Below are 12,848 nucleotides of genomic sequence, written 5' to 3'. Positions count from 1 at the left end.
TATATTATATATAAATAACACATTTTCCTAAATATATATATGCATGTTTGTGTATTTATATATAGAAAATAATTATACTCCGTACACAGACTTAAATTATGTAAACACAAACTTTTATTTTGGATGCGATTAATCGCGATTCATCGTTTGACAGCCCTAATTGTGTTATTTTGAAAGGTTTGAATAAATAAAAATACATAAAAAAAATGACTGAAAGTAAATGAACAGCACTTAATTTCATCAATTTATTTTTTGTCCTTCCAAACATGTAAACAAGACTGTGACCTGGAAACAATCATACATAAAGACACCGTGTGAGCTCACAAATAAAAAACAAATATTGATAAACGGTTTATGAAAAACATTCTTCGAATGTTATAGTTGAAAATGCTGGAATGCTTGACAATATCAATATATACTCTTAAATATATATATATATTTATACTTCTATGTAGATAGACTTTATACTCAGATTAATTAAGAGTTCTCGTTGAGGATTCTTTTTTTCGGACAGTTCCTGCATTTGGATCTCTGTTGCACTGGCTCGAGAGATTAAAATAAAGGCAGTTTGCTCCCATTTACGCTCCCTGATAAAGACAATTACTGCAAAGGAGACTACCGCCCCTTTCGGAGCAGACTGTGCCTGACATACCACATAAATACTTTGAAGTTCAAGTCTAGATTTCAATTTCCTGGCTTTAATTGGCAAATGTTACAGCACATTCTTCTTGTTGAACTTTAACGAATAACCGATCGCAGTCTCTAAACATTCCAATAAAGATCCGGCGGAGAGAAAGTCCAGCTCCACCTCGATAAACTTAATGTAGATGTGTAATCCAGAGAGGGTGCTTTCCCTGGCCTGGCCGGTGCAGTTGTCCTGCAGGAATCTGGTTATGGCTGAAGGCTCCCCTCGTCCATAGTGTTTGCCTGAAGTCTGAAAGTGCTGGAACAGACATTGCTGTAGCGTCCTCTCCTCTGAAATGCCGAGGTAACAGTAAGTGACTTTGGCTGATGTCCTCTTGTCCTTCTCTACGCTCTCGCAATGGTCCGTCTCCTCCTCTTCCTGCGAGGATGAGGACTTGTCCTCTGTGCTAGACGAATTGGACCCGCTGGTCTCCTCGTAGCCTATGGCGTACAGGCCGTATGTTTTTGGGATGCCCCCTGGCAGGAGGTACTGGGAGCTGCTGCTGCACCCTGCTGCTCTGGTCTGTGCGATCGGGATCCAGTCCACTTCCATGTGCAGCTCCAAACAGCGAGCTTCGCTTATAGTGATGTCGAGGAATTTATAATACACGTTTTTCCAGTTCATCTTCTGCACCTTGGTCATGATCACCCTGCCCTCGACCTTCTCGGGGTTGAAGTATTCCCGAAGTCTTTTTCCCAGAGGGACCTGCGAGCTGATCTCCGCGTAGTGGTAGCGGATCTCCTCTCGCCACCGCGTGTTGTAGCCCACTCCGAAGATGGCCAGCTTATTGGACAGGTGGAGGCGGGAGAAGTCAGTCCATGTCTGAAAGTGCTCCCATTTGACCTCTACTGACTCGAGGATACGCATCACGTTCTGCATCACTTCCTGGCGCCTGTGGAAAGCATAAGGAGAGGAGGACGTGAGGAGAAGTACTCGGAATATTTAAACATATTGGGAAATAGAGCACTGGTTCGAACTTACTGGGTGTGCTCAGATGGCTCCAGTCTTATCTGAAGAACTCTGGTTTTTGGAAGCTGGTTCTCCTCTGTGAAAGACAAGATTGAATTATATGGCATATTAGAAATACACATTTTTGTGGCATTTTCACAGATTGAGGTTGATAACTAGGCCCAACTGGCACACTTTATAACATTTTAGCAGAAAATTGGAAATCTGTGGAATTTATTTATTGCAGAAAAACATCCAAAATATGTTCATTCATCTTACACATACATATAAATAAATATGTAATATTGATAATAAATACTGTTATTAATTTTGGGTTAGACGTCTATTGCATTTATTTGATCAAAAATACAGTACTTTTGTGAAATATTATTGCAATTTAAAATAACTTTTTATTTTAGTATATTTTTTTAAATGTAATTTATTGTTGAGATGGCTGAGTTGAATTTTCATCAGTCATTACTCCAGACTTTGGTGTCACGTGATCCTTCAGAAATTATTTTAATATGTCGACTTGGTGCTCAAGACACATTTCTTATTATCAATGTTTTTGTGGAAATCATGATGCATTTTTTTAGGATTCTTTGATGAACAGAGAGTTCAAAAAGATTAGCATTAATTAGATTTTTCTGTAACAATGTAAAAGTCTTCAATATTATTTTAATATTCACTTTTGATCAGTTTAATGTGTGCTTGCTTAGTAAAAGTATTGATTATTTAAAAGAAATAATACTTTTTGAACACTGTATGTAAAATGATGTAATTACATTTTCTGGAAATCAGTGGTAATTTTGATGAATTTTTTCACATAGCGGCAAAATATGAATATGCCTAGAGCGCGCGCTATTGACATCAACTCGATAAAACTCATCAGATGCATGTACTTTATGTCGTCTTGCGACCCTGTGAGTCACTCTCCATTTTAGAGAGTCTGACAGCAGGTCTCTCAGGTGCATGCCCCCCCGCTCACGGTTCGTCCCCTCTATCTCCGCTGGGGTCTGCCCACTTTTCTAGCATTTTTCAAAATTTTCCAGTGGGTGGAGTCAGGCTCTGACCAGGGGTTTAGTTACCCTTTAAAGACAGAGGATATTACATTTGTGGCTTTAAAAGTATTTACACTTTCACCTGTCTCTATGTCTCCCTCATTGAAGGCCGCAGAAAGGTCCTGATTGCACCAGTCCTCCTGAGAGTAGTCCTCCATAGTACTGCCGTCTGACTCCATCTCCTGGTAGAGGCCGCTGCTGTTGATCAGCACAGGCTGACAGCTTTGGGAATCCCAGCCGCCCTGCCCAAACACCTTCTCCAGCTGCTCGATGGAGTAACTGCTCTTCCTCTTCCCAATGCCGTGCTCCTTCACTCGGCTATAACACCTTCTAAGTGTCTGCAGAGGACCACAGGGATCAAGGTCATGATTTAAAAAAGCAGTAATACACGTGAAGATGGAACACTGCATTTGAACCAGTTCTGAGGAATAGATCACAAATAAGCATTTGCTCCTTATAAACAGTGAACAACTACTTTCTTAGTACTTATCCCCTTAAAAAGCACTGACTCGCATTTAAAAAGACATAATGTTTGCATGATACTTTATGTTTTCATTATAGCTAATAATATTAAATACAAATTATTATAGGTAATTATTATGAAAAGTGATAGTTATATAATCAATTTCCTTGATTAACTTCTCTAATCTGATAGCACCTCAGCTTGCATGGCCTTATGAAATACAAATGTGCACACTAGATACTTACTCAGAGTCTCGGACATCATACAAATTTGACATACCGCTTTTTGTATACTATATTGCAGATACATATGCATATTCAGTTGGTGTGTAACCCTGTAGAAATAAATCTGATCATACTGATTTCAAACCAACCTTTATGTGTGTGTGTGTGTGTGTGTGTGTATAAATATATATAATATATGAAATATATATATATATATATATATATATGAAATATATATTACTAAACAAATATGATACAGAAAAAAACAAACAAAATGTATTTAAATGTTAAATGATATATATGATGAAATGTAAATCACTTTGATGTTGTGGTGAGTAGCATATGTGATTTCACAGGTATATGCTGAAGCAGGCAGGACGGACAATGAAGCTTTTGTGTTTATTGTGAATATGTGATATCCAAAGTTCAATACCCTAATCACAGCCATTTTGTCATCTTCACCAAAGCTCTGTGGAGCAGAGACAATCTTCCAAAAACATGACAACAACTCCATGTTCACAACTGACAGCCATCGATCGGTCTAATAAGCCTTCCCTGAGGTTAGACAGATAACGTAAGTGTTTTGCTTTTGACAGCTTCACCAAAGCCCTATGTAACAAAAACAAACTGCCAAACAAACATGACAACAAGTCTCTGAGCATATCCGAGTGACAGCCATGTGTTTCGATGTGTTATTTACCTTCATCCTCTCTCGACACTGGGATGGGGTCCTTTCATAACCCAGCTCTGACAGTGCTCTGGACACCCGCTCGTACATCGCTGGTCCCGGCGCCTTGCCAGAAAACACCGTCCCGGCCACCTCCAGCTGCTGCATCCGCGCCTCCGCCAGCCTCTCGTTGCCCCACACGGCGATCAGCGCGTTGGTTTCGGACGGTGTCCACGACATGCCTCGACAAGCAGTGAAGCTGTTGGATGCAGAGGCCGATCCACTCCGGCCTGCGCCCCCGGACAGCGCAGCCCCGACGTTCAGAGGAGAGAATCTGTTAGGGGTGGAGGGGTTGGAATGGTATTGGTTGCTGTCACTTAGATCCTCGGATTCTGGGGAAGGAACCTCGGTTTTGGGAATCTTCAGAGGCACCGATATATCAGGAGAACGCTCGGCGTTACTGGGGGCCGCCATCTTGCCTCTGTTGCTAAGGGGAGGGGGCAGAGAGGAAGCGCGCACGCGCGCTTACTCCAAGCTAGATTGACAGCTTCATAATGACAGTTCAACGTTATCATGTTTGCATGATACTTTATGTTTTCATTATAGCTAATAATATTAAATACAAATTATTATAGGTAATTATTATGAAAAGTGATAGTTATATATAGACAGTTTAGATGTATAATTTGAATTAATGTCACTGTTTTTAAGTATAATATTAATAATAATATGATATATATTGAATAGTGCTGATACAAAATATACCAGCATTGGGACGCATCGCCGTTAGTTTGTATCACTCCGCTTGACCAATTTCGCGGTGTTCTTCCTTGTGAACGGTGCGGAGTGAAAGCCGATTTGGCTGTTGCAAAAAGCAGATTTTAAGAAAGTCGAAGCGTCAGTGTTTCCTTTTGCAAAAAGGTAGCAATGCTGTGAGAATTTTAATTGCTGCGGAGAATGTAAGTTTGAAGTTTAAGTCGTGTTTTGCTTCCAAAATCATTTGCCTCGTGTCGTGTTTCTCTTGTTTCATTCGCGGGAAATTGAAAACCTGGACTGAAGCTGCATTGGGTTAGGCTACATAATGCTCTGAGAAGGAAAGTAAACTCTGCCGGTCTGTTCTAAAGTTCCAGACTGTTGGTGGCCTTAAAAAGTAAGTTAACCAATATAATGTTATAAATAGCTTGATTTTTAACACTGTTAAATAAGTGCTATCATAAGAACAAGAAAACTCTTATATGAAAAGTCATATAATAATTATATATTACGCAAATAAATAAATATGACAGTTCAGATTTACCATGTCATCAGTGCAACTGTTGCAGCAGCAAAATTTCTTTTGTATTTAATACAAATTGCAATTTAGGCTATATGTGTAAAACATTAACTATTATTATTATTATTATTATTTAAATATAAAAATTAATTACCCATTTTAGGGATGCGCATTTTCCTTTGCTGCAATCTGTCTATTATATTTTCCACTAGCTGTATATTACAAGCGACAATACCACTGCTGACCAATAGGTGGGGCTGCTCATCGTTTCATTCTTTCCATAGACTGTCTGATAGAGTTTGTCAAAGTGGCAACAACAGGCTATGCAAATTTTACTTCAATATAATTAAATGAGTAAACATATGTCAAATATGCATTTGCCTGTGTTTTTATTAAAATAATGAATGTAATCATGCTATTTTCTTTTCTTTTATAATAAAATGCTACGCATAAAATAACAGCTTTAGATTCCCTATTTTGCCGGTATCTTCTTTTTTATGTCCTGTTTAATTCAGTATAATGTAGTTTGTCATAGACAAGTTTTGATTCTGGCAGCCACACATGTGCATTGGAGATGAAATTTGTTATACCCACAGAAGCCTGCATGAATCACTTCTTAAGCAAAGCGAATGATGATGCTGTCAAGTTATTTATTTGTGCTGGGGAAAAAATACTGGTATTATTGAACAATAATCCTATAGGGATTATAGCTTAACTGAGCTATACATCATGTGATTTAACAGAGTCTATTTAAGGTCAAAGGTTATAACCCGTTTTAAGAATAGTGAACTGTCCTGACGCCATTTTCTGTCATTATCTGAGTGTTTTCTGACAACTTCATTGTGTTTGATGTCTGCTAAAGGTTAGATGTGGAGTCAGGAGACAGTATAACCTTTAAAAAACCCAAAGATGACAAGATTGTGTCTTCTCTTGAGTTTCTAAAAGTACCAGTATGTTATGCAAGATTTTCATGAGCATATGGCGATGGAACCTGAATACTAAGCTGTAGCTGCATACAGTACATCCTGATAAAGCTATTAGTTTGTTTTCCATACAACTTTTTATTACAAAACTATGAAAGAATCCTAAACTTATATTTGCTATTATTTTACAAATTAAGAGCAAACCTATGCGGCTGATTCAATTGTGGATTTAGCCTAAGGTGTTCGTTTCTCATCAAGATGCATTATAAAGAATCCCTCAACCATGATGAATATGAATAATAAAGAGCCGCAACCTCGTATTGTAAAAATTGGCTTTGTACTACAACACTGGACAGTATATTTGTGAATGCAAATCTAAAATGGGAATCTGTTAGCGTATGCATATTATACCTCACAGCCCATGCATTGCCATACCTTCAGCTTAATGAGGGAATGGATATGTTTGCTCATGATCAGAAGCATGGCCTTCTGATTAGACTTGCTCTAGAGGCATTTCTAAACGTCTTGCCGACATTAAGAGGAGCACTTCTTAGTCAGATCACATAGTAACTCACCGGCTTCGTGAAATCAAGCACTTTTTTTATCATCAGCGAAGTCACGAAAGCCCTTTAAATGGCTGAATGTGAGAGAAATTGTAATGACCCTCTGACACATTAAGGGGCGTTGAGAAAGCGAAGATAATTACGATTATTATTTCATAATTTAGCATTTTAGTAAAGATGCTGGAAGCATTTAAGTGAATTTGTGTCGGAGAGATTGCTTTTAGGATTGGCAGGCAAAATTCCTTAGCATTTTATAAAGCCCAAAGTGCCTATTTGCATAATGTCTAATGGGCAGAGATATTTCCGTTTATCCCCTACGAACACAAATTCGCACATGCATTCACAGTCAATTAGAGCAAATTGTGATTTTTTTTTAGTTTTGGAGGTGAGGATGTTTTCATACACAACCTCTGCATGGCATGATGGTTGCCAGGAAGCAATTTTGGATCTTCAGGGTGTCCGCGCTGACTGACCCCCTACAGGGTCACAGATGTGCTACTTGTCCGACAAAGTGTGCTCTGCCAAGATTCCTCCTGCAATGCCATTCCATACTTTCACCTATAAAACATATCAAGCCTAAAAACCCAAGAGCATTTACTTGACATAAAGAGAGTTGATTCGGATCTCCATTTCGTTCCAGAATCCAGAAATTCTGCCAGCGATACTGATGGATACTTGCGCTCTTTTTTTGTACGAGTGAGTCGTCAATGATTGGAGCTTTTTACACCCATCTTCAAATTCTGTTTCATCTCATCTCCCTCGACTGGCTTTAGATCAGACCATTATCACGGTGGTGTGAACGATCATTAGATTCACTCAGTGGCACGGCTGATTGCAGCACCTGCAGACTCCAGTTCAGAGAAAAAGCACATTTTTGGTTTGGAGGCTTTCATTATGAGGCTGCCTTCTCTCTTTTTTCACCTAAAGCATCATGAAATCACACTGAAATACTCAAATATGTGCATTTTTTTCATCCCTACATTTTGTGTTATACGTGATATTAAAGAGAGCTGAATAGTTTTTGTACCTTGAGGAATTATAGATGAACCTAATTTTGATTCTTCAAACCATATTTGATTCTTGATTTTATGCTTGATGTTTCCCCCCTGAGTTTTTAGTTAAAGCTTTAATGTTTAATTAAAAATAATGTGTATAGAATCGGTTAGCTTGTCAAACATTTGCTAATTGTAATCATAAAGAAAGAGAAATGTTTAATTGAATTGATTAAACTGATGTGTTTAAAATGAAGGACATTCATTGATTATTTTTTTTTTCTATACAGGCTGAGATACCAGTTCAGTTAGGCAGTGGAATCGCTTTCAAGTTTTTTGGAGGCAATTCTGAAAGAGAGGCAATTCTCAGGTTCAACGTGTTGGTGAGTTGTTAACTTGAATCACTGCGAGTCAGACTTGTCTGAAAGAGACATTCTTCGTTCAATCTAGCTTGACTAGCTTGAAACCAGTTCAAGAGATACATTCTTAAGTGTGAACAAATCGCTCAGGGGTTGTGTTTCCCGTACAACTATTTTACTTACTGCTTAACCACCATAGTATCTGAAATAGAGCACATTCACAAAACCTACTTAATGGTTTTGTTGACTTTAAAAGTTTGTGAGCTTTACAAAGTATTTATTTTATATTTTTTAATACTCTGTTGTACTCATATTCTTAATTTTTATAGCTTCCTCCTTTTTTCTCTGTTTTACATTTGAATGCATAATGTAAACAAAAAAAGGAAAGTTTTATCCCTTAAAACTCAGCTTTGATCACCAAAATGACATATTTAAGCATTTGCTCCTTGAAATAAATGCCTTAAAATAGCTTGAATGTAACTCTACTCCCTTGCCTCATTTAGTATCGGTTCTATGAATATGCATATGAGCCCCTCCTCCACTCACTCGCACCATGTTAGAGATCCATTCGTTGATGTTCACACATTGACGTGTTTGGTTACAAGGTAGTTTGTGACGTCAGAAACACCAGCAATTTCAAACCGCGTTTTTGAGACTGTCTTTGGTTTGCATTTTTAAGGAGAAAATACTCAGCAATGGTGTTGACTTATGAATTTACACATGGTTTGTCTTAAAGCATATTAAAAACACCACATAGACAAATAAACAACATTAAAACCTTGATTTTTACCACAGGGGGACTTTAAAAAACTAGAGCTTTTCAAAAACAACACTTTCATTCTATTGATTTTTGCACCCCAGACCAGTTTTGTGGATCATTTCAAAGGATTCATTGAAAATATTTGACTCAAAAGAATGATTTATTCACAAATCAGTAGGGGTGTACCAATTAATTCACTTGTGTTACAATTCAGTTCGAATCATGATACTGCTGTCAAGATAGTACTCTTACGATACTTTGAACAAAGCCAAAATAGAGTTAAAATGGTAAATACTGTATGGTAAATTGTTAACAAAAAGTACTGGGCTGCGTTCTCCGAAACTACCTTAACGCTACGTCGTTCTTAAGTTGTACCTTAAGAAGTACCTTATCGTTAATACTTGGTTTCCGAAACCTTCTTAGTTAAGTATACCTTCTGTAAGGCTACGTTTACACGGAAACGATCTGAAGAGAAAACGCAAAAGTGATCACTTTTTATTCTGCGTTTAGACGAGCATTATGGGGTGGAAATCTGCGTGCATACGGTGACGCAAAAGTGTGTGAAATTCAATGCAGTATGCACTCCAGGCGGCTAGGTGGCAATGTGAAGCACTGATCGGTGCCTTCACTGTCTAGCAGACTTTTGCGTTTTTACCGTTTAGACGGAAACGCGACGGTGGAGCGTTTTTAAGATTTCCACTCTGGATTTATCTCCTTTTTAAGCCCCAAAAACGCCGTCGCCGTCTAAACGAAAGGCACATCTGATAAAATATCTTTACGTTTTCACCCGGGAGCGTTCTCATGTAAACAGGGCCTAAGTCATATGTTCGTAAGGTTGGTCTGGAGCGCTCTTAGCTATACCTTATCGCTGCTGACGGTTCATACCGCTAGTGGCCACCACTACGCAAAAAGCTTTTTTACATCGCAGTTTAATTACTCATAGAAAATTTTATATGAACATTTAATATAAAATCTGATTTAGTATTAAAATTACATTTTTACTTTAAAATTTTACACATAAAATACTTAAGTTGTTATAGCCTACACCCAGTGTATGGAAGTGTTTTCATTAATAAAGTTTCCATACACTAATGGTTGTTAGCTTTTTTAATTACTATCCTAAGGCACATCAGCTGGCGAACCATTTGACAGAAAAGGCTTAGGAGTCTATATAAAGAAAGATGAGTTTACACAAACTTTATAGCTATGGCAGCGAGACAGCTAGTATTTGTTTTAAATCAAAGACGGCGCCGTCCGCGGAGCCAGTTAGTGTATGTCAACTACATGGCTGGTGGATAATCAGCATACGTTGTGGAGAACATTAACACACTTATGGCCGTGAGGGTTTGGGATTGCACACTTGCTAAATTATAAACACATACTCATATTTATTTCTGCATGTACATATTTCAATGAGCCCCGATAAATGCAGTTTGTACTATTTCTAAAACGCTTCTTTATAAAGAACAGTGTTTTCTCACTACTTTACCTATACCGCTGTGAAGGAAAGAGCGCACAATCGATCATCGAGGCATCGATATCAACCTATTCAGCACCTCCACCATGGACAGCGCCTGCTAAGGTCGAACTTAAGAAGGTTTACCTTAAGCAACATCCTAAGGTATAGTTCGGAGAACACACGTAGGAAAGGTATACCTGTAGTTAAGGTGTACCTTTTGAGTCTTCGTTCGTAGCGCGCTAAGAGACAACGTTATCGGAGAACGCAGCCCTGTACATTAAAATGCTAAATTTGGCATTACATCAGGGGTGAAATTGAATAGGCTTAGACTTGGTCCTTTTTTTACCAACATATGACACATATGCCTACAGTCCCTGATTACATGCATTTAAAAAGTTTTAAATATTGTATTTTATAAAATAATTTATTTTATTTTTAAGTTTTTTTGAGGGGTGAACTATACACACGGTATATATTGTTGCTCACAATATACATATATGTCACAATATATCACAATACAAATATGGACATTGTTCTTTTTGTATTGCGATGTATTGTGACACAATATATTGTTAAACCCTGACAAATCAGACATTGCTACATTCAAAAAGCCACTTTCTTTATTTTTTATTTTATTTTTTTACTTAAGATGTATTTCCACATTTAGCTGAGATATAAGTATTTTAAAAATTGTAGTTATATGTTATATATATGTTATGTACTGTAATTTTTTTCACTTAATATGCAGTTTACAAACCTTATGATTTATGTAAATAGGTGATCATTTGCTACTTTGAGTGGAAAACCACTCTGACATCCTCATCGTGCCAAATGAATACCTAAACAGACAAATTAAAATGACACCACATGCCAGAGAGATTCATATGGGCAGCATCCTTTAGTTCATTATGTTATTCCGTCATCCCAAATTCTCCTGCATGTCTTCAAACAAAAGCCTCTCTTGCTCATCAGACAGATAAAGACGAGGCCTCTTACGTGGCCACCCACCGCCCCGATGAGAATTTACCTCAGCACCTCTCGCAGATGGGACCTGGTCCCGTGGGAGCGCCGGATCCGTGGCTAACCCCCCCTCTGGCGGTGAGGACCAGGTGTTTCCCCTCAGTCAGACGCCAAGGTAATTCATCGGCGGCTCCAAAACACACGTGCACCCTCATCAGCAGGCCCTCACCGGAGAGCAACTTTACATTAAAGACTTGTCTCATTAGAGCGCAGCGGACACGGCCAAGGCTAATGAGAGAGGCTGTGATGACGGCAGGCTCTGATATTCAAGTGCAATAACAGATCACGGTCAGGGCCAAAGCCATGTCACGCCTGGATGATGGTGAATGGGAAGGGTGCTGTGACGTTGGCTTAGATGGCATCCAAGTTCAAGGCTCAGCAAGATTGTATTGATGTTGGCCGTCTCTCTGCGTGTCGAGGGAGTTGCTGTTTATGGAGTCTTGTACTGAACTATGCCAGATAGAGATAGTTGATTTTGTGTATGATATCATGTTGGTAAACACATTTGGTAAGATCATCTGAGATTCATCTTGCTGTTTTTCAGTGATTAGTGGAGGGTTTTTTACAGATGATTGAATTTATGTGCGCATGTAATATAATTATCAAAGTGCTTTCTGATTTTTTTGTATCATTTAATCTATTGTTAAAGTTGAGATGAGACGCAATGCACTTCTTCGTTTTGCTAAACAAAACAAATATGTCTGGTTTTAAGGTGCTTTCACATTAGTGAAATTTCATAGGTTCACTCACTGTCAATAGTGTAGCAATGAATAAAGCACACCTCACACAAGGTATGTTTACTTATTTTTGTCAATCCGGATTCTGAATGAATCCAGCTATGGTGTTCTGACTTCTGAGTGGTCAAAAAAGCATTTTTACAATACAGGGCTGTGTTTCTCAAAAGCACAGTGAGTGAGCTAAGTTTATCATAGAGACCATTGGTGGCGATCTACTTAGGCTTACAATACTTTTGGGAAATGCAGCCCAGATTTTTTCAAAGAAACTTTACAGTGATAAACAGAAAAATAATGATTCCATGATGCAAACAGAAATCAATTCTGCTGTAAAGAAGCTCTAAAAAGAAAGCTGAAGTCAATTCAATGTTGATTCCGTTCTGTTCAATAACTGTGTAAGCAAGTCTCTAGGGTTTGGGTCTCATTCTAAGTAAGTTCATTAATACATTCGAGATGTAAGCTGAAATAATGTTTCTTTGTATTTTTTTCTCAATAACTGCTATTTTTATTGAAGAACATGCACTTCTGGAATATAGAATAAATTGTGGTTAATTAATTAATTCATTATATGAATAGAAAACAGAATTACAGAAGATATACTGTAAAAATATTATCCTAGCATATAGGAAGGGGGGTAGGGTTTTTGAATATTGTGTTCGACAAGACGAGGGTTGAAAATTACTGCTATAGTGCCATTTTAAAGGGGACCTATTATGG

At 38.0% G+C, this 12,848-nt stretch overlaps 1 protein-coding gene and 1 long non-coding RNA gene across 2 annotated transcripts; one reads left to right on the top strand and one right to left on the bottom strand.

The window, feature by feature from the left end:
• Positions 1-577: 577 nt before the first annotated feature.
• msantd2 (Myb/SANT DNA binding domain containing 2) lies at positions 578-4,544 on the bottom strand. Its single transcript, XM_081353580.1, has 4 exons — positions 4,082-4,544; positions 2,777-3,032; positions 1,667-1,730; positions 578-1,577 (listed from the first exon to the last, which is right to left on the bottom strand). The coding sequence occupies exons 1-4, from the start codon at positions 4,520-4,522 to the stop codon at positions 713-715; spliced, it is 1,626 nt and encodes a 541-aa protein (XP_081209706.1). The 5' UTR covers positions 4,523-4,544; the 3' UTR covers positions 578-712.
• A 267-nt stretch (positions 4,545-4,811) lies between these two features.
• LOC308683531 lies at positions 4,812-12,594 on the top strand. Its single transcript, XR_014029256.1, has 5 exons — positions 4,812-4,969; positions 5,108-5,198; positions 8,090-8,182; positions 11,350-11,512; positions 11,604-12,594. It is a non-coding gene; the product is annotated as an uncharacterized lncRNA (long non-coding RNA).
• Positions 12,595-12,848: the final 254 nt, after the last annotated feature.

The sequence above is a fragment of the Scardinius erythrophthalmus genome, assembly GCF_964197995.2.
Source record: "Scardinius erythrophthalmus genome assembly, chromosome: 23".
Classification (NCBI taxonomy): Eukaryota; Metazoa; Chordata; class Actinopteri; order Cypriniformes; family Leuciscidae; genus Scardinius; species Scardinius erythrophthalmus.
Note: the sequence above shows the minus strand (reverse complement) of the source record. Positions and strands in the feature narration are given on the sequence as shown.